The 20,370-nt window shown below is 31.4% G+C and overlaps 5 protein-coding genes across 10 annotated transcripts; 2 read left to right on the forward strand and 3 right to left on the reverse strand.

Annotated features, from left to right (window-relative positions):
• The first annotated feature begins 1,665 nt into the window (after window positions 1-1,665).
• On the forward strand, window positions 1,666-4,025 carry LOC128880875 (dynactin subunit 2). Its single transcript, XM_054131407.1, has 9 exons — window positions 1,666-1,871; window positions 1,961-2,032; window positions 2,094-2,227; window positions 2,289-2,400; window positions 2,473-2,627; window positions 2,693-2,939; window positions 3,044-3,220; window positions 3,298-3,400; window positions 3,475-4,025. The coding sequence occupies exons 1-9, from the start codon at window positions 1,836-1,838 to the stop codon at window positions 3,651-3,653; spliced, it is 1,215 nt and encodes a 404-aa protein (XP_053987382.1). The 5' UTR covers window positions 1,666-1,835; the 3' UTR covers window positions 3,654-4,025.
• LOC128880877 (60S ribosomal protein L27) lies at window positions 4,024-5,493 on the reverse strand. Of its 2 annotated transcripts, none has more exons than XM_054131410.1 (4): window positions 5,334-5,493; window positions 4,613-4,845; window positions 4,306-4,448; window positions 4,024-4,104 (listed from the first exon to the last, which is right to left on the reverse strand). In XM_054131410.1, the coding sequence occupies exons 2-4, from the start codon at window positions 4,829-4,831 to the stop codon at window positions 4,056-4,058; spliced, it is 411 nt and encodes a 136-aa protein (XP_053987385.1). In that variant the 5' UTR covers window positions 4,832-4,845; window positions 5,334-5,493; the 3' UTR covers window positions 4,024-4,055. The 2 variants fall into 2 exon arrangements, with proteins under 2 accessions (XP_053987385.1, XP_053987386.1); XM_054131411.1 differs by lacking the exon at window positions 5,334-5,493 and adding an exon at window positions 5,271-5,295.
• Window positions 5,494-5,714: 221 nt separating this feature from the next.
• Window positions 5,715-8,961, forward strand: LOC128880878 (probable nuclear transport factor 2). 3 transcript variants are annotated; one of them, XM_054131413.1, is made up of 5 exons: window positions 5,727-6,038; window positions 6,115-6,186; window positions 6,390-6,488; window positions 7,382-7,502; window positions 8,658-8,961. In XM_054131413.1, the coding sequence occupies exons 1-4, from the start codon at window positions 5,931-5,933 to the stop codon at window positions 7,493-7,495; spliced, it is 393 nt and encodes a 130-aa protein (XP_053987388.1). In that variant the 5' UTR covers window positions 5,727-5,930; the 3' UTR covers window positions 7,496-7,502; window positions 8,658-8,961. The 3 variants fall into 3 exon arrangements, with proteins under 3 accessions (XP_053987389.1, XP_053987388.1, XP_053987387.1); XM_054131414.1 differs by lacking the exon at window positions 8,658-8,961 and having other exon boundaries at window positions 5,715-6,038; window positions 7,272-7,411; XM_054131412.1 differs by lacking the exon at window positions 7,382-7,502 and having other exon boundaries at window positions 5,735-6,038.
• A 260-nt stretch (window positions 8,962-9,221) lies between these two features.
• Window positions 9,222-12,098, reverse strand: LOC128880876 (4-hydroxyphenylpyruvate dioxygenase). The gene is made up of 12 exons (XM_054131409.1): window positions 11,956-12,098; window positions 11,676-11,702; window positions 11,532-11,594; window positions 11,047-11,151; window positions 10,761-10,886; window positions 10,612-10,701; window positions 10,433-10,533; window positions 10,277-10,354; window positions 9,970-10,204; window positions 9,763-9,885; window positions 9,566-9,682; window positions 9,222-9,473 (listed from the first exon to the last, which is right to left on the reverse strand). Exons 1-12 carry the CDS (start codon window positions 11,956-11,958, stop codon window positions 9,399-9,401), a joined length of 1,143 nt encoding a protein of 380 aa, XP_053987384.1. The 5' UTR covers window positions 11,959-12,098; the 3' UTR covers window positions 9,222-9,398.
• A 184-nt stretch (window positions 12,099-12,282) lies between these two features.
• On the reverse strand, window positions 12,283-20,319 carry LOC128880872 (uncharacterized). 3 transcript variants are annotated; one of them, XM_054131400.1, is made up of 9 exons: window positions 19,792-20,319; window positions 18,478-18,712; window positions 17,983-18,213; window positions 17,803-17,897; window positions 17,644-17,713; window positions 17,391-17,558; window positions 15,989-17,329; window positions 15,692-15,918; window positions 12,283-15,293 (listed from the first exon to the last, which is right to left on the reverse strand). In XM_054131400.1, exons 1-9 carry the CDS (start codon window positions 19,845-19,847, stop codon window positions 15,119-15,121), a joined length of 2,598 nt encoding a protein of 865 aa, XP_053987375.1. In that variant the 5' UTR covers window positions 19,848-20,319; the 3' UTR covers window positions 12,283-15,118. The 3 variants fall into 3 exon arrangements, with proteins under 3 accessions (XP_053987375.1, XP_053987376.1, XP_053987377.1); XM_054131401.1 differs by having other exon boundaries at window positions 20,003-20,318; XM_054131402.1 differs by lacking the exon at window positions 19,792-20,319 and adding an exon at window positions 18,855-18,990.
• Window positions 20,320-20,370: the final 51 nt, after the last annotated feature.

Consider the following 20,370-nt stretch of genomic DNA (forward strand, 5'->3'; position numbering starts at 1 on the left):
ACTAACAGATCTGTCGGACCGGTTGCCTGTCCGTAGGCGCAAGCGTGCCACCTCTTCGCACATCATGTGCTCCTGATACCAAAATGCAAAATTCAAGAATTTGATACGTACCAAAGATTTCTCGTGTCACCTCTTCGCATATTATATTCTCCCGGTACCAGGAGTAAAATTCTTTCCAAATTTCGATACGTACCATGAGTTCCTCGTGCCACGATAATAAAAATTTTGCATGACTTTTAATTGAATAACGATACTTAATCGTGTTGATCGAGAAGGTATCATAATTTTTATTCTGTGTCGAAACTTACCTATTGTATCCGGATCTCATGAACAGCGAAGAGATGTGTCAGGGAAAGGAGGGAAATTAATAGGAAACATTCTAGAAATTGAAGAGAAATAAAGGGATCTGTCTGGAGCCCTTAGGAGTTGTTAAGAGATACTAGGGGGCGTTGGAAGGTGTTAGCGGGTGTTTGGAGACGATAGAGAGTGTTTGAAGGGGTTAGAGGGTGGTAGGAGTTGTTAGTGTGTATTAGGAGTTGTTAGGAAATGTCAGGAAGTGTAAAGGAGATGTTAGATTGTGTTAGAAGGACGAGACCATGGACCACAATTCGGTATCGCCATCTCGCGGCCAATGGAACGAACTAATTTTAGAACTTTAACGTGTACCCCGGGCTTCAAAACCTCCAAATTTATAGTGAACAGTCATAAATCCATAATTAATACGATTCTCTACTTTATGACACTACAATATATTAGTTAACGCGTCAAATTTTCATTTTTATTAATAGTTATTTAATGCAGTAATAATCATCGATATTTCAGTAAGTGGCGCCATCGGTGGCAAAACGCTCAAGTTTGTAGTGAAAATAGTTCCCATTATTTCTGTAAGATGGCGCCACAGATACTTTTAATATAGCACTTGGGACTATAATAAAAATATATTTAGGATATAAGTGGTTTTATCCTTAAGTTTTAATGATTACACGTATTGTTCAACTAGAAAACAATTTATTAATTAAAAATAATCAAACAGCAATTTAAAAAGACAAACGGAACAAAAGACGGTAAAAGAGATCCTTCAGGTATCAGCCACAGTTTTTTTTTACCGACATTATGGTAATGTTCGACAGGTCGGTAAAAAACACAGTAAATGCCGCCATCTAGTAGCATAAAAAGGAACTGTTCGAGGACAAACTTGGTCGTTTTCCCGATAGAGGCGCTGACCAAACTCCTTAAATAGTTCGATATGTCGCCGCTAGACGACGACACCAACTCCACGCGGGAAATTTGAATTTATTTTTATTTAATTAAATTATAGTTCATTAGAAGTATTAGTCGATACTATTGAGTAATTTAAGGGTCTTAAATTACTCAATATAATTTACAATGTAATTTATTTTTCACTAGCGACCTGCTTCGGCTTTGTCTAGAAGCAATTTTAAATTTTCTACCAAATGTTTTTATTTAACTGAGTCCCTATAAGATCTTACAGACCTTAACGTCAACAGGAAAAATGGTTTTTCGACGTGGAACGCGAAAAGGCCACGTAAAGTCGTCCATGAGAAAAACATTCATGCAAAATTACCGGTTTCTTCCATAGTTCAAGTCCACCTTGGAAGATGCCGTGGAAGTCGCGTATGAATGAAAACGAATACGTAAACTCGTCTTGTTTATCGTAAAACTGGGTGTTCACTGACAATCTGCTATCTTCGTTTGCAATCTTGATATTTCGAACTAAATTTTTATTGTCATTTGTTAGTAGAACGCAAGGTTTCTTGCGTTATACGAAATTGCAATTTAAGAAGCTATATACTTTTTAATTTATCTATTAAAAAATGGCTGATCCTAAATATGCCGATTTACCTGGAATTGTAAGTACTTCGTATATCTTACGTCAAAACGTATTTATTTATTTCTAATTCTCGTACATTTTATAATAGTATATTATTTGTGTAAATAGGCATACGATCAAGTCGATGTATACGAGACAACTGATTTACCAGAATCCGAACAATTTCAAATTTACCCTGAGGTAAAACATTAAATATTATTCCTTAGTTACTTGGTATTACTGTTAATGTTCTCATTCTTAGGAAGAAACCGATTCCATAGAAAAGTTACATATAAGCGCCACGGAAGCATTTAACAAATTTAAAGGTAAACAAGTCATTAATGAGGGAATTGATTTTTCTGATTGTGTATCGTTCAAACCAAAAACAGGCTACAAGTAAGTTTACTTTATATAAATCAGTGTAAAATAATTTATATAAATTATATAATATTGTTAGATTTGGAGATTGGGATCTTCCTGCAGAAGGAGAAAAAGAAACACCAGTTCAAAAATGTCAACGTTTGCAATGCGAAATTAAAGAATTGTATGAAGAAGTAAATGAGTTGAAGGTATTGAGTTATTAATCACATTTTGTCATTTCTATGTAAGATATAGAAATATGTATTACTTCTATGAAATAGGAAAAAACAGAAGGTGAAAAAGAAGAGAAATCTATCATTGATATAATTTCTCAAGTACAAGACCTAAGCAAACAGTTAGATTCCTTGAAATTAGAAGAATGTCTTGGTGCTGATGTTGTTGCAACTCTATCAGATCCACAAGGCACAAAGCTGAAGTAAGTCTTACATTACATTAATAATGCCCCAATCTGAAATTTTACTTTATTAATTGATATTTTAGAGAACTGATATCGCAAATACAAGCATTTAAACAGACTAGTATTCTTACCTCTGAATCTGATTCAAAGACACAGAGTACAAAAGTTGATAAAACAGCTGAACCTAATGTACTCAAATATCAGATGACTTATCTTCCAGAGAAAGCAAGAATGCAAGAAGCAGCAAGAGTTGCATTACTTGAACAAAGACTTTGTAATTTGGAAAGTGTTATTGGAGCAACTACCGATAAACTTTCCAAGTTTTCACAGGTGTGAGACAATTATTCCTTTTACTATAATACACTGATTTGCGCTTAGTTTGATTAATAAACTACTTCCAACAGTAAATAAATAATACGAACATTTTTTGACAGAATCTCAAATGTCAAGGTGTAATGGAAGCTGTTCAAGAACTAGGAGCAAAAGCTGCATTATTAGACACGTATCAGTTAGACATCATTGAAAACCGATTAGCTTCTTTAATTCATAGAATGGATAGTATCGCGCAAAAAAAATCTACGCTATCTTTAGATTCCGAACAGGAGCAAAAGGTATGTTGCTACTCATAAATATAGACTCGAGTAAAATAAGTGACCTGTGTTTAAATCAAACTCCAACTTATCTTCAGATCGCGGAAATGTATGAAATCATGAAACAAACCGAAACAATGTCGCAAATGTTGCCTCAAACTGTAAATCGAATGTTGGCATTAAATACAATTCATCAGCAAGGTATGTTTTTAAATACATTTATATGATGACTTCTTGTCATGACATATACTACACTTTTTCATACATGTTTTCAGCTGCTGAATTTAACAAATCTCTAGTACGACTGGAAGAATTACAATCGCAAATTACCGTTGATTTGGAAAGTAACAAATCTCTACTAAAAGGAGTACAAGAAAGCTTTGCATCAAATTTAGAAGTTATAAAAAATAATATAGAATCGCTGGATGAACGCATTAAAAATCTTAGCAAGTGATAATTCGTAGTAACGACAATTCATCATAGATTACGACATTTCAACTTCTTAAATACATATTTATTAAATTATATATTTATAGATACTCTTTGAATTGCTGGCAATCCGGTATAAATCATGTATCGCATTTCTAAAACATTTTTTTATCATAATTCAATCAAATTATTCTGATTTCTAAATATAGTATTTTCAATAACACAAATTTATTATTCTTGTATGTTGTGCAAGCAAGAAAACTTGATAATGTATAAATACTGCAAATTGAAAATAAACTAGAATTATGCTTTTGAATAACACAATATTAATAAAAGAATATTAATTAATTAATTTGGTCACAAAAGGATGATTAAAAAATCTTACACTCTGAAAATATTTGTGTATTTTACATTTATTTAAAATTAATTAAAATCGTAGTTTTTGGAAGAACCATTTGTTTTTACCAGATTTGTACCTGTAAACAGATATTTACATTACTTACACGTTTATTAAATATATTTCAGTTAAAAAAGAATGTGTAAAATATTACTAGCTTTTTTAACTAATCCTAATTCTTTGAAGTGAAAATATCCAGAGATCAAAACCAAATATATTATACGAAGACTGCTGCTTGCGTTGTATAAAGCTTGTGTAATTAAGAAGGAATTAAACATACTTTTCTTCTAATAAAACACGTATCTGGAATCGAGTCTTCTTCCGTTTCATTGGGTCCTTAAGATCCTTAGGGACTAAAGGCTTCTTTGCCCAGGGCAGTTCAACTGTGTACCTTGTTGGCATCAAATGGTTATAATTTAATACCTGGAATAAAATCAATGTAACTTTTACAAATACAGGTATTCAAAGTGTTAATACATATTTATTAATCATGATCCTCTCATTTGTGTTTTAAATATTTGATACTTTTTTATTTTGTTATTTAAACTCGTTAAAGAAAAATTTTAAGTAGCTTTCGAAAAACTTACTTTTACAAATGGTTTGATCTTAGAACGTTTGTGAAGTTTCGCTTTGCCCATTCTTTTGTGCACTTTGCGTGGATATCTGTCAATCCCTACAACCACTGCGTGTCCGTACTGCTTTTCTGTAGTACCATCGTCGAAATTACGCATGATGATACCTTTTCTTCCAGCGTATCGGCCACCAAGGACCAACACGACTTTCCATACTTTCATAATCTTCACCATCTTGAAGATGTATACTATAAAAAGAGATTTAAAAAAAAATGACTATTAATCTAAAAATCGATACACACACATATCCATGAATATACTTATACAATGATTTAAGTTAACAATTCATTTTTATCTTTTACGCTATGTAAGAAGCACGATATATTGGCAGTTGTAAACATTGCACTTCAGAAGAGTCACATAACCTCTTCTGTATGGCACAATTACTTTTTCCCCGAAATTCGAAAGTAAAATTATATACAAAATTAGCAATTTCGATAACAAAATCGAAACGATACGTGTAACGTCACGTTTTTTGTAACATAAACAAAGTCAGGATGTTTGTCGATATATTTAAAAACCTGTTACTAAAGTTATGGATAAGGAAAAAAACGCTTAATATGTGAAAAATATCGGAATGTCTACTATTTGATATAATGGCATGTATACAGACGTATTATTTTTCAATTTTCCGATGTTTTTGGATTACTTTCGACAAGTAAGAAATACTACACACCTCACGGCTTTTCACACCGGAAAAAAGGAAGTTAACCTCACTTTCAATCGAGACCGTTTGATATTCGAAATCCAAACGACAGATGTCGTATGGGTAGATATCCGGCGATGACAGTAAACCAATCCTACGTTGTGTTTTAAATGACGTTCAACAAAATTGCTTCTCGGTAGAGAATTTTGTTCAGAGCACAAGGCATCGATAGAAAGCAAAAGGTTCCTTTTATCTCTTAATATAATTAAATCGTACAATTTTAAAATGTACAAATGATCAATCTTCGATTACATTCGATCAATTGAATTCGTCAATCTCTAACAATGTTAGATTTATGCAAAAATGAATACAATCGTTGCCCAAATATCTAAACTTTTCGAGAGTTCGAGAATAATCCCATACGATTTTCTCGATACATCGAAATGATTGGTCGGCATAAGTAGCTTCCTGCTCGCTTGTGTCTCGCACGAGGGATGTTAATAGACGTTATTTTACTCTTATCGTAGGATTTTTATAAAGACAAAAGTGCCGAAACGTTCGAATCATTGAATAAGACTGATAGTGTTCGTATCGGGGTAGTGGGTGTGAATATAGGAAATTAGCATAATGGCATTAAATCCACAATATGAAGTGATCGGAAAGGGTTTCGTACAACAGTATTATGCACTGTTTGACGACCCTGCTCAGAGACCAAATTTAATAAATATGTATAATGTAAGTCCTAATTGTAATTACGTTTAGTTCCCAAGTTGATTCCCTCTCGTATATTCATTCGAGTCTGTGTTTACAGACCGAGTCATCTTTCATGACGTTTGAGGGTTTGCAAATACAGGGTGCTATTAAAATCATGGAAAAATTAACTGTAAGTATTTACAATAGAAAAGTAGAACGTATGTTACATTTATTGTATGTTACAACTTAAAACTACTTACTGAGAAATAATATGGAATTGGTCGATTCTATTGTTTACATATGTGGAGAATTATGAAACTGAAACTAGAATAAAAGTGCACGTAAATATATTTCGCCTTTCCTTTATACTAATTCAAACTTTTTCATTTTTAGAGTTTATCGTTTCAAAAAATTAATCGGATAATAACTGCTATTGATTCCCAACCAATGTTTGATGGTGGCGTTCTCATTAATGTTTTAGGAAGGTTGCAGGTAAGAATAACTCTCACTATTACAGTTACAATTACAATGTAAATAATTTAAACAAATTCAAATTTTATATACAAGTATGCAAAATCTCTCAATATATATACAGTGAGAAGTAGAAGTATTCGTATTCTCTCAACTATTGACTTCAGTGTCAATACTTTGTAAGATAAATGCAGTGGTATTATTAACGATAAAATTATATATTCAATTAAAATAAGTGTCATATTAACGACCTGTCAAAGTCAAATTACATTATATGTTGCCTCAGTACTAAAAATTTCTGTTACTTCCTTGGTCATTTCCTTTTATATCTTTTCATAAGTCCTCGATAGGCATGACGCCAGAACTTTGTGGGAATGTTACCAAGAAATATCATACTATAGAGTAGCCACTGCTTTGTGATACGAATCCTATATTTCTGATTACTATTCAGCAAATGAGCAATTACGAATATCTCCACAACTCACTGTCTATATACACATCTATACCTAAATATGTATAGATGATAAAAATTTTACATCATGACATGTATTTTATAAAACAACATGTGCAAAATTCTTATTCCAATTGGTTCAGTAATTTAATTTCTCGTTATCATGGTCCTCTTTATAATCGATATGATATTTATTAAGTAAAGAAAATACTTGGTTTTGAATATATCTCAGTTTTTAAATACTTTGTTAATCGGTATACTTTGTGTTCGTCTATACGTTATATTTTATTGGCTGGACATGCTACACAAATGTGTACTGTACTGCCTTACATTTTTTGTGCTGCCATATGAAGATAGAGATTGAGCTAAGACTAATGTCCAGCAACAATCTCTCTATATACCTACCTCCGCAAAGAAGATGAAAATAAGAAAATTGAGTCAGTGATTGTTGATGATTGGGCAGACTGATGAGGATCAGCCCCATGCATACATCCAGACATTTGTCCTGAAACCTATTGGCACCAGCTTTTACGTGCAGCACGATATCTTCAGACTTGCGCTGCACGACACGGTTTAGGCATCAGGTACTGATCTTCCATTGATCTGTGTACCAGTACAGGCAAGCTAAATACTAACTTTTAGCGTCTAAATTTACTTTGCAGTTGCCAATATGCCTGCTTGTTATTAACTCTCGTTTAAATCTACATTTGTTGTCATGCTGCTTTTGTATATGATGCAATTTACTTTCCCTAGAGAATTATTACTTTGCACCAACTAGTTTCGGTACATAACTATTTATAACAAATTTTGCACTCAAAAATATGTTTGTAGCATTTGAAATACATCGTCTATATTTTTTTTATTCATCAGTTTATAAACAATTAAAAAAAGGACTGGGAGTATAAACAATTTAAATTCAAACCGGAGGCTAGAATGTTGTTTTATCCAATAATAAAGGTTGCTTGAATTGTTTTTTGTTAAAACCAATGAATTTAAATCGTTTATATTTTTTAAATTTATTACGATTTATTTGAACATCGTGTCTTTTTGTTTAATATTTTCGATAATGAAAATACAAACGTATGAAAAACTTTAAATTGCTGAACTGACAGGAATAATGTTAATCGTTTTGTTATTATTTTTTTTAAATAAAAATATAGCGACATCGTTAATTTTATCGGTAGAATGATGTAAAAGTTACAATGTGTAAGTAAACATAGATAGTAGTAACATGCGTATTATGGTAAGTTTCATTATTGTAGTACATAATTTGTTTATTTTCATTACACTTATGGAACATGTGCATAATTTTTGCATGATTGTTAATGAGGTCTGTGTTCGGTTATAATTTATTTTGTTATATAACAATGTATTTTTATACAGGGTAAGTCGCTTAACGCTGGAATCTAAAATACCTCTGTTGTTTTTGAAGATAAGAAAAAATATTTTATGAGAGAAATGCTCGACTTAAATGGACAAATAATATGATAAAGGTCACTTTTTTCTCAAGGTACATTTTCTGAAATTTCAGAATATTTTAATTGTATGATTTAATTGGAAACATTTTTCCCACAAATAATTTTTCTTCTATATTTTACATGCCAGAGCAGGTGACTTACTCTGACCACAATTAGTGTTTTATAACTAATGTTTATAAAAATTAATTTTATACGTGACTTACGAGTGTAATTTATTAGACGTACATATTTCTATGATATATATTTATATTTTTATTCCAGGCAGACGAAGACCCACCACATGCCTTCTCACAAATTTTTGTGCTGAAGCCACTGGGGAATTCATTCTTCTGTCAGCACGACATCTTTCGTCTTGGCATTCATGATACTGCATGAAGAAATGTGTCTGCAGATTCATCACGAATAATGGCAGACAGTTATCTGAGCCATGGACTTCCCTCAGATTGAAATAAGTGAGCTACTTTCTCATTAATATCCTTTGTCATCGCATATTATCCCATTCTTTCTAGATACTGCAGTTTTTATATGAACAATATTTGCTTATATATTTGGCCATGAAAGAAAAAGAATGTTAAAAATAGACACAGTCTAATCATCATTTCGCTTTCTTGAGTTTCCTAACTTTCAAGTATGCCTATTGTTGGTTACACATTTACAATATGACATCACGTTACAATAGAATAGTATTATACGATATTTGAGTTTAATGGTCGATTATAACGCTTAAAATTGTATTGTTACATATTTTACACCTTCACGCTGTGTGTATTTTTGTAAAACAGATATTGGCCATTAAATACAACATCTGGAATTAATAATGCAATGTTTCTGTTCTCCAATGTGCAACATTAAACGAATTTAATTATAATATATATTTGAAAAGTAAAAAGAAAATTGTTTCTTCATTACATTTATGGTAACATTTTATTATATAATTTTCATAAATTCAAACTGCCTATAGATAATTACATCTTAATTAGTATTATTACAGTCCATATCATTTTATAAATTTCCACGTCTAGCTTGTTCTGATTCGATAGCTTCAAACAATGCTTGGAAATTTCCAGCTCCGAATCCCTATACATAAGCAAAATTAATACAGAATAGTTTTAACTTTACAGGATTTAAGTAAATTTTAATTTCATCTTATGAGTTGCCGTGATACATACGTTATGATTGTGCCTTTGAATGACTTCTATAAAAAGCGTTGGTCGATCTTGCATGTTTTTAGTAAATATTTGTAAAAGATATCCATTTTCATCGTAATCAATTAAGATTTTCAATTTCTGGAAACATAGTATTTAAACGTTAATGTTAATGCGTTTTTGTTCAATTTACTCCGTGAATAATGTCTTGTTATCGGTACCTGAAGCGTATTAAGGTCTTCTGAAATTTTGACTCCACTAGACTTCAATCGATTTCTTAACGTATCGTAATAAACGTCTGGTACATCTAGAAACTCCACGCCTCTAACATGTAAATTTTGTATCTGCAAAATAATGAAAACGTGTAGTATCGAAAAGTGATCTTATCTGAATTTAAAAGGAAATTGTTACGAATGTATTTAATTTACAGCTTTAATTATATCGTTGGTATTAAGAGCAATATGTTGCACTCCTGCTCCTCCATAATATTCCACGTATTCTTGGATTTGAGAACGTTTTTTGCCAGGAGCTGGTTCATTGATAGGCAGTTTGACTGTCTCTTCCCAATTAGTCATAACGATAGAACGCAGAGCAGAATATTCCGTGTGTAATTGGCTATCGTCTACAGACCAAAATCGATGAAACTGCAAGCATTGCTCATACCTAAAATAAAGCAAGTCTTGTTATAAAACTGTTTTTTTTTATGGTTTCTAAATTTTTAATTATTTTGTTCACCATTTTGCAATAGATTCCATATCTTTATCAGGCTGATTCCCAACGATGTGATCCACGAAATTTAATCCAACTTTTGGTCTTGATAAGTTATCAAATTATTAATAACTAATTAATACATTATTCAAAATACAATCTGTATCGTTTCGTGTTACTCACAAATTATTTGCGAACTTATCCGCTGATAGCTGTTGAAATCCTGGTAAGAAGAATCCTTTGTATTTCGATCTATCCACGAGCGTATGAATTGTATCTCCATACTTACAAGTAAAACGTAATATTTGTTAAAGTAATACTTTTATTTAACTTATTTTCGTTCCTGTTATATAACAACTTACAGTTTTTAAAGTGGCAAATTTTACAACACCATATTTGTCCTTTTCTTCCCATATGTCCTTTACTATTTTGGCTCCTCTTTGTTTAGCGATCTATAAAATTATTAATGTATTACCATCACGTAGATGCAAGTGAGTTTCTTAATATATACCTTTACAATGATATCAATGTCCTCAACAGCGAATGCAATGTCGCGAACACCGTCTCCGTGTCGCGAAATATGATTTCCTATTTCTTTGTTATCAGGTTCATAGGCTGATTCGAACACAAATACAATCTGCAAGTAAATTGCACAAAATATGTATTTTTTTCTCTTAAACAATTAAAAATGAATGCATTTGCAATTCGTACAGCAAATCTTTGTTTCTTCTACCGAAGATGTATTTTAAATATAAGGCAAAATTTATGATTGAATAATGAACATTTGTTTTACATACCTGATTTTGTTTAACAACATGAGATGCCACGTGTCTCGAACCAGTTTCTAAACCGCGATAACAAAAACGTTCAAAACCCATCCTGGTGCAATAGTAACTGGCAGCCTATAATAATAAATTGAGAATTTCATTGTATTTTGAAATCATTTTCCAACAAAATTATTATTAAGCACTATTGATGCAAAATGAAATAAGTATAGCATACAAATTGCTTAACTTTCTTCCATTATAATGTTAGATACGATCATGAAATATGATCGTTGTAACTCTAAATAAAAAGATGATTAACATGATTTCAAATAGAGATATAATTACCGCGGGGCTAAATAGTTGATTTGAAATATGTTTCTGTGATATAGTAACTTCGGAACCATAGTTACAATATATAATATTATTAGAAAATACTTCCATGTACAAAATTAGATAAATATTTTTAACATTAAAAGTATTACTTTATCAGTACCATAGTATCTTATTTCGATTACCTGTTTCGCATTTCCAACCCAGAATGTTACATGATCGACGCACAAGAATTTTCCTCCTAACGGCTGAAATTTAAAAATTATATTAATAATAAGTTTTCCTGTTTAATTTAACTTTATCATTCGTTTTATAATAACTTAACTTACCTTCGGACCTTTATCCGTGTATGTAGTCTGAAAGAGAGATAAAATATGTATTTTAGATTTAATTTAAAAGTTAATTGTATTCTAATTAAAATAAATATTAGATAAATGTATTTTTAAAGACGCCTGTTTAACATACTCAGCTGTTTATATTTAGGAACATTTACGTACAAACAAAATTATAGAGAATTCGAATGAAAAAAAAATCGTAGCGAATTAAAATAAATATACTACTGTAAGATAAAATAAGTTTAGTATAATAACATCTTTACAATTGTCTTACCATTATGAATTATCGACAGGAGCGAGAACTTCGATATAGTTTCTCTTAATGATTTGTTTTTAGTAATTGTTATCGCAGGTGTAGCTTGCTTAAATATAAGCGCGTCAAACTTAACCATCGGTATCGCCATCATTGATTGGTCGATCGTGGAGGCTTGTTTGCGTCACATTCCTCTAAAATCACGAAGCGTAAATCACCCGTATAATGCTAATTAGCCTGTAGCGATCAGGTTTTTCGAGATCGTTACACGACACGATCACATGATATATCCCTAACTGTGGGTTCATCTCTGAAACGGTTACGTTTAATGTCATTTCTTCGAATAAAGTCCGCTAATTTGTTTATTACAAGTGTTTTTTTCATTCCTTTTACATCTTCGTTCAACCCTTTGCATAATTGAATTAATGGGAATTTTTCGCCCGTACCTTTGTTACTTACTATAAGTTCAGGTCAACAATGTTTAGATGTTTCTTTTGATTTATTTCGTTTCTGAAAATAAATTATACGATAGGACCATTGAAAAACGCTAATAATGCAACGTGAATCGGAAAAGAAAATTTTAAGGAACAGAAATTTCTAACTGGTGTAGTAACACCTGTTCAATGTCTATGTATTCATTTCAATATAAATTTCAGTATAAATTTCAATGTCTATGTATTAATTTTGTATAAATAGGGATGCAAGCATAATGATATTTTACTAGAGGAACTTGTTTTCCTTTGCTTCTGTTTTTCATAAGTTCGCAATGTTATTTTGAAACAATTTGTCTTTCGTAAAATAAGAAAAATAATCATTAGAAGCATCGAAGGATTTTGTCAAGTAAAAATAAGGAGTTAGTTCAATCTCGGTGTATTTGATATTAATTATAATATGTTATTTTTCGGGAGGAAATGTTATGTGACTCTCATAAAAGTTGAACGTGTTTTAAGTTAGTTTAAAACTTTCCATTTGCGGAGGCTCGCCATTTCGATGACGAAACGTGATTGGTGCCTTGGTGCCTAAGGCGAATCAAAAAGGTGGGCTTCGTTAACGATTAACATAAACAACACGTGAAAAAGAAACTTATGTGACGTGTGATGCTAATAAACCGGCAGAACCAGGAGGCTCGCCCCGATTAATTTCCATCGTTATCGAGGCCATTGGAAAAAAGAATAACAGAATGATTCAGGATAAATAGTCAATTTCTAAAACAACATATTTACGTTCAACTTTACGTTGGCTTAATCTTAGCTTCCTCTTCTTCTTTCACAAATTTCAAATTTTGTTACGTTATCTCTAAACTGGTAATTTATTTCTGAATGTACATAATATGTTGAGTTTAAGTTGGTTTGAACTGGGAGAAGTACAATCGATTTATTAGCGGAATGAATTCTTCTACAGAAATAATTTTCACCTTTGTATTATTGTTAAAGAATAATTGAGAACGTTTATAGTGTATGACAATATACATACAGGTGACTAGATTTAATTGCTGAAAATACAATGTAAAAGATATGCATCAAGATTTGAACAATGTATAATATTAGAAACGATATAAAGGTATCATTATAAATACGCAACACAGGACGCTAACGATCGATTATTATTGAGATTTTATAGTTCGTTTTGAGTGGCAATTTCGTTATATGCGTAGTGTCTAACACTTTTTTTTTTTTCTTAACATATTGACATAATCATCTTATACACTGGTTTGCAGACGTACTTCGTTTTTTTTTTTTTTTTTTTTAAATAATAGTATATTTCAATCCACACATTAACAAACTAAAAAATTCATTCATCATTACTCCTAAATGATGTAAATAAATTATTAGATGCTTCTAACATACATATATGTACAAAGAATTAGTTTGTTACTTTAAATTATATATAATATATGTATAATATAAACTCATTTACACAACACTGAATTAATAAGAAGTCAAATAATAAACAGCACGAGTTACCTTATAACTACTCGTAATAAAAATTTGTATCCACGATTACATGATTTTTAAATACACTAATAAATTATTTAATGCTAGTGATCACTTAAGTTGGACGTAGTAGCAGAATACTAGAATTCTTTTTGTCTTCTATCTAAGAGATTAAAAAGTTAGGTTCAAAAGAACTTCTGTTGTATTATGCCACTCTATTATAATATTAAATAATTCTATACAACTTTGAAACCATACATAATAAATATTACTACACTATTAAATGTAAGTAGTGCAAATTTTACTACATATCTATATTCGTGTTCAACAAGTTAAAATAAACCTTTTTAATATCAATTATTAAATTATCGAGTATTGAAGATAATAAACTTTCACTTTTTTTAATTAATTTTAATACATACACTATTAATGATCCGCGTATTGTTTCCATACAATTATGATAAAAATTGGAGTTTCGTTGATCATGATATTGAGAACGATCAATGCAAAATTCGTTTAAATAAATATTTTTAATAAAACATTTAACATTTCGTATTAAAATACATTATTTATCGTGATTGAGAAAATAGTAATGCCTTAATATCGGTTTTATTATGCATGGTTAATACATATGAGTGATATAAAAGTCTTTGATTACAGCCAATTCTTAAATTAATTATATTTGGGGTAGTGAGAACTTGATTACAAAAATACGCGTAGAAAATTCAGCAATTTTTCTTTCTATTAACACTGTCAATGTATAACATTTTTTTTTACCGTAAAAGTAGTTTTAGTCAATTAAATTAATGGAATGTTTGATTTCATAATTTTGGAATGATATACAAATTTGAACTAATTGTTTCTTACCCAGGATATGAACGTCCTAAATAAATATAATACTATCTGTATACACGTTGTAATGTATACGCGACATTTATACACGATTATTCAAAAATCATTGCTAGAGTAGTAAGAGTTTGACTACTGTTACATGCTGACTACTAATCGAAGGATTTCATTCTCATTTTCAATATCCTTGTATTATCAGACAAGGTAAAGAGAATGTTTCCCCACTCAACATTGTTAAAACATCAGATTAATTTGTCTATTACTATTTATGCAGAAAAAAAATATGTACAAAATATGATCTAACACTGTTAACTTGGCATGCCACAGAATATAATAAACAAAAATTAAACAATCCAATTGCGATCAATATGGTAGTGGAAGCATTTGCGGATAATTGTCATTTATAACAATACAATCCCATGATCTCTTTCCAGTCTACGTTTTGCTTTAAGAGATACAATTCCCATTAAATCTGCAGGAGTTGGAAGTCCTCCAGAGGTATCTGGTGCCACTGCTTGTTGATAAAATACCTCTATGTTTCCACACTGGTTACCATAAACAACAGTATCCTCTGTTCTATTTAATTAATAAAACATACTCATTTTTTTACCACGCTTTACGAAAAAATTACTATAAACATTGTTTGTTGAAATTAAAATTTTACAAAGAAATTATCAGTCAGAAATTCGAATACAGAATTTATAGTACAGAAAAGTATGCGTTTAAATCGTTCTATATTACATCTTTTCGCTCTGAAGACTGTAATATTTAATGCAAAAATATTATCTTAATTGAGCAAGAAGATATAAGTAGAATACTGGATAAATGTATTTTGATGAACAGTTTTTAAAGTTACAAAGACTATACGAATGTATACACGTATCCAGTAGTATAGATTCTACTAAAGCAATTTAAAGCTGATGTATGCAAAATTAAACTAATCCAAATAAGTTTTCTAATATCTAAAGAATTACCTGACAATGATGTCCGTGAGATTGCTAGCATGCGTGAATCTATCGTGAAGGCAAGAAACAATATCCAGTTCGGTGACACCCCAGAGTCCGGAACGGTTTATTGTATCCCATTGCGGATCGATACTTAAAATACTATACAATTCTTTGTTTTCGTTCGATGGTAGTGGCTCCAGACACTGCTGCAGCCTTGTTTCAAGCTTTCCCAATGCACTCACACAGGTGTGCCACTGTAATATATATCAATAAATAAAAATTGAATTAAAACATTTACTTTAAACGAATGTAAGACGAACTCACAAGAGAGTGTATAAGATCAGGATTGTTAGCAGTTCCGTCTTCCATGAGCAATACCAGCACCATATTTTGATGTCCGCATAGAAATAATTCCGTTTTTTCAAGACAAACTTCATCTTTGCAGGTAGTTACCCAATACTCTTCGAGTTCATCCTCAGCGTCGCTACCAATTTCTTTGTTCGCCGCGTCTAATTTTTGTTTGATCATTTGATTTGTCGCTGTCGAAAAGCCTGACAAATCGCGAAATTCGCTAGGAGTAGTTTCTCTGCTACAAAAACCGCTGGTTCTTTCGTCTGCGAGTAGACTAAGTTTGGACATGAGGGGTGTTAATTGCAAACCATCTAATTTCTTCTTTTGAAGAAAGTCATACGTGTTGCCGCATTCCGATGTCGATTTACGTCTATCGTCGTTGTCAGTAATATTGAGTGGTTTTAAAGGTAAACTCATCGATCTGCGATAAGTTTCTTGCTTCGTTTTGTTATCCAATTTTACGTCACGTGAATTATTCACTTTCTCGAAGTTATCTTTGCTCGTGGTATCGCAATTGTTCGTTTCATTATTGGAATTACAATTGTTCGTCAAGCTCGCTAAGACGTCGTTACGATTAATTGTGTTACTGCTATCATCCGTAAGCTCTTCGTAATGGGAAGATATATATTGCTCGTACAACGATTTAGATACTGGCAGTCCGTCGTATCGAAATACAGGATAACTAGGATCAGTAATTGTATGGAATTGTTTTTTATATGTTGGCTTTTTTTGCGGAGAAGATTCGGGAGATACGTTTGTCTTCAACTGCGGTAGACCTAATCCGTAGGTTCTAACCGATATTCGACTGGAATAGAAATTCGTGGTCGATTCTAAATCGTGCATGCTCAAGCTTTTTTTATTGAACTCTCTTCTCTTAACTACCTTCTTCTTCGGTACAACGTTCCTCAGTTTATTCAAACGTTTACATCTAAGCGCTTCCTTAACGACGTCTGGAATATCGTCTACGTTTGCCTTTATTTCTTTCTTTTCTTCAAGTTCTGTTTCGACACTTCCATCCTCGTTTGTGTTACAAATTAACATTGGATTGCCGTGTAAAACTCTGTTTATATCTTTTAAGGGTGTAGAGCAAACGCTAGGAGTTAAAGGATTTATACACTTGGGACGGTCTATTTTACTTTCCTGTTTACGTTTAATTGGAGAACTGTAAGCTGTGATTGGAACGGATGGTATGTAATGACTGTTATCGTTGTACTGCGAGGAATCTAATTCTCCTTCTTCAGGTACAGTAAAAATACGAGACGTGTCACGTTTCATGCCAGATAAAAGAGGTTCCTTACTATTCTTAGAAATGCTCTAAAAATATTATCGTTATATTAGTAGGAGATTATTATGGTTCGCTTTTAAATCATTTTACCTTTCTTTGCAACATCTTCTTTGTAACGGTATCTAAGTATGAACCGTAGTACCGTTCATTGTTTGCCTCTTGTACAAGTTTTGCACATTGCTTTTGTTCTATGTACACTCGTAATAATTGCACTCCTATAGGTAGATGAAATTCTGTTGATATTCTCTCTGCAGGAGCCTTAAAAATATGTATATTATTACACATTCTTATAGGGAATACAAATAATTTAAAGTATCTCTTATATTTCATGGATGTAATATACCTTTATTCTATATGGATCAGTTATAACTATTTGTTTAGTCAAGTCTGCGCTTAGTTGAGTGGCAACTACCCTAAAGCATTAATACAAAAAAAGTAATATACTCAGATTTTCAAATATCACGAAGTGCAAAGAACTTCATAATTGATAAAAATAACTTACTTGTTGTTATAGAAGAGTGCACCACCCATAACACCATTAGTTTCTTGGCAATACTGTAAAACCTGAATTGCTTCTAAAAATATGTTACTAGCAGTCTGGAGAAAACATAAAACTGGTTAATGTTGAACAAAGGTATTTTAATGCAGTAGATACAAAAACATAATTAATATCTTTACTTACCTTTGGAAGTTTGATAATGGGAATGTTTGAGAAAAGATTGGCACTGTATTGAAGTATTGGCAAATACGTTTCGAACATTTGATATAGTTTTTCTGTAAATTTATTTCTGTCATAATTAAACGATTCCAATATTTTATTAAGATCACAATGAAAAAATTTTAATAACGATTCTAATGTGCTTGCACGTCTCTCTAGAATCCAGTCATGAATATTCCTATCAGTTCCCACAGCCTGTGAAACAATAAATAATGAAATATGTTCCATGAATGCTAATTCGCGCTAAGTGTAACACAACAATTAAAAAGCTGTTACGCTTCATTCATTAAGAATGAACTGATAAATGTGGTAGTTATGACTGATAACAACACAATCACACTAAATATGCGCTATTAAATTTGTATACATTTCTAATTTAACAGTATTTTATATTAATTATAAACTTCGAAAATTTTGAACAATATTAAAGACAGTAAAATGTGATAATAAAGCACTCACAAGAATGTACTGTCCAAACTTTTTTAATACAAATTTTCCTCCTTGCAAAGTGATAGATCTTGGAGTAGAAAACGAGGTTGTAAGAAACTGATTAATAGCCATTAATTGACCTGCCAAAGCTAGCCTTTGGGTAAGAGATACCCATGCTGGATGGAAATACATAACTGCCTCTGCAGGATCGTCATCTTCTTTACAACACCTTGCAGTGTCGTAAACAAATACTATCATCATCTCTCTAAAAATAAGAATAATATCATATAATTTACAATTATCTATGGAGATATAAGTCGGGAATTTAAAAATAAAGCGAATAATAAAGAAATTTGCGTGATTTTAAAAATATATTCAATATCTTTATAATAAATAAATTAGCTTACCCTGAAGTAATTTATAAAAGTATTCTATGCACAATTGCAAAAATGTAGCAACTTTCATTTTTATAAAGTCACAGACATAATATTAATGTCTGCTACTTGCTTTGACTTTGATATAGAAATGAGTCTATTAAGTAAACAATTGAGAACAGTAGATTACTGATTAGCTGCACCAGTAACCGATAACAATATAAGCAAGATAAGATTACGGTTTAGAGCATGTCCTTTGAAAGCATCGTTATAGAGTGTAGTACACTCAGTGTAAGAATTTGTGTTTATTGTAATGTTACATTGTTTAAAGAGATGGGTAAGATTTTTCTACTTTTGTACATAGTTAATGAAATACCAATTAAATGATAATAAAAATTTAACGAATAAGTTGCTCTACATGTTATTCTAATAAATAGAATAATCAAAGTTTTTAAACAACTTTGAAAAGAATGGTTTATTGCTACTCGCATGATTTACACATAATTGCTCAAACGCAAAGATATTACATACTAACAAAAAATGTGCAGCATCAATAAGTATTAATATGATATAGGTTGCAGTGAATATGTACAAAGGAAACCACAATTATCATGCAGTAAAAATAAAAAATATTTTATCTATAGATAACATGTATTAGTTCAACCAATACAAAAAAGTTCAGATACAAGCTTGTTTTTTACAGGAATACAATGTGTATGAAAACTGAAGCAATGAGTAAACATAAATTAGTTAATTACATTTACAAACATACGCATGTGTATACATAATGCTGTAAACAATCTAGATGCAGTTGATACAACGATAAATATTTATATATAAAAAAAAACTGTTAAAAATCATGATTTAAATAACAAATACGGAAAAATGTACAGTTTGTACTATCAAAAATGAATACCTATTCGTCATTTAACATAAGAAATACATTACAGTTATTAATAGATAAACTCACACCAACTTAAAATCACCATTCTCTTTGACAAAAATTAAAGATTTGAAAAGGGACATGCCGCCGAAAAAAAGGTGACCGGTAAAAATCAAGTATAATAGCGATTCACTATGCAGCGTGGCATAGTAAACAAAGCATTATCATTGAATTAAGAGGTGCACTTTTTACGCTGCTATAATTAGATAAGGCTAGCTATTACGCAATATCTTCGTACTTCGCCATGGTGATTGTTTACGCTTCAGTGTGCCGTGGTCGAGGCTTCAATTGAGTTTGTCGTGTTTGTATAACGTCAAACCCCCGTTCTCTTTTAGTTTGCTTTCCCTCACTCGTCGCACGTATAGCCTCAACGTCAAATTTTCCGTTCCGATCTTAGCGTCGCTCACGATGATACTAAGCGTCGAAAAAAATGCACTTCGATGGAAATGCACTTTTCCGTTATGTAACGCAAAATTTGAGCCATGGTAATTCTGGATTTTCAATCACGCCGAATGGAGCCGTTCCTTTACCGCCATGCTCGTATCGATCTCCCGTGTAACGATGTTTTTGGTCCTTGATCGGTAATGCGATTGTAACCGCGCGAGA

The sequence above is a fragment of the Hylaeus volcanicus genome, chromosome 8 (genome assembly GCF_026283585.1).
Source record: "Hylaeus volcanicus isolate JK05 chromosome 8, UHH_iyHylVolc1.0_haploid, whole genome shotgun sequence".
Lineage (NCBI taxonomy): Eukaryota > Metazoa > Arthropoda > Insecta > Hymenoptera > Colletidae > Hylaeus > Hylaeus volcanicus.

Excerpts from the sequence above, each read along its gene's own strand:
- LOC128880877 (XM_054131410.1), bottom strand. The coding sequence starts at position 4,831 with ATGGTGAAGATTATGAAAGTATGGAAAGTCGTGTTGGTCCTTGGTGGC. Across the intron at positions 4,449-4,612 it reads AGATCAAACCATTTGTAAAA|GTATTAAATTATAACCATTT; the intron begins GTAAGTTTTTCG and ends ATTTTATTCCAG. Across the intron at positions 4,105-4,305 it reads CGTGTTTTATTAGAAGAAAA|GTACAAATCTGGTAAAAACA; the intron begins GTATGTTTAATT and ends ATCTGTTTACAG.
- LOC128880872 (XM_054131400.1), bottom strand. The coding sequence starts at position 19,847 with ATGTCCCTTTTCAAATCTTTAATTTTTGTCAAAGAGAATGGTGATTTT. Across the intron at positions 18,713-19,791 it reads AATGGTGATTTTAAGTTGGT|AGAGATGATGATAGTATTTG; the intron begins GTGAGTTTATCT and ends TCTTATTTTTAG. Across the intron at positions 15,294-15,691 it reads CTCACGGACATCATTGTCAG|AACAGAGGATACTGTTGTTT; the intron begins GTAATTCTTTAG and ends TTAATTAAATAG.
- LOC128880876 (XM_054131409.1), bottom strand. Across the intron at positions 9,886-9,969 it reads CCAACGATATAATTAAAGCT|ATACAAAATTTACATGTTAG; the intron begins GTAAATTAAATA and ends ATTATTTTGCAG. Across the intron at positions 9,474-9,565 it reads TTCAAAGGCACAATCATAAC|GGATTCGGAGCTGGAAATTT; the intron begins GTATGTATCACG and ends GCTTATGTATAG.
- LOC128880878 (XM_054131413.1), top strand. The coding sequence starts at position 5,931 with ATGGCATTAAATCCACAATATGAAGTGATCGGAAAGGGTTTCGTACAA. Across the intron at positions 6,039-6,114 it reads ATTTAATAAATATGTATAAT|ACCGAGTCATCTTTCATGAC; the intron begins GTAAGTCCTAAT and ends CTGTGTTTACAG. Across the intron at positions 6,187-6,389 it reads AAATCATGGAAAAATTAACT|AGTTTATCGTTTCAAAAAAT; the intron begins GTAAGTATTTAC and ends TTTCATTTTTAG.
- LOC128880875 (XM_054131407.1), top strand. The coding sequence starts at position 1,836 with ATGGCTGATCCTAAATATGCCGATTTACCTGGAATT. Across the intron at positions 2,228-2,288 it reads AAACCAAAAACAGGCTACAA|ATTTGGAGATTGGGATCTTC; the intron begins GTAAGTTTACTT and ends TAATATTGTTAG. Across the intron at positions 2,401-2,472 it reads AAGAAGTAAATGAGTTGAAG|GAAAAAACAGAAGGTGAAAA; the intron begins GTATTGAGTTAT and ends TCTATGAAATAG.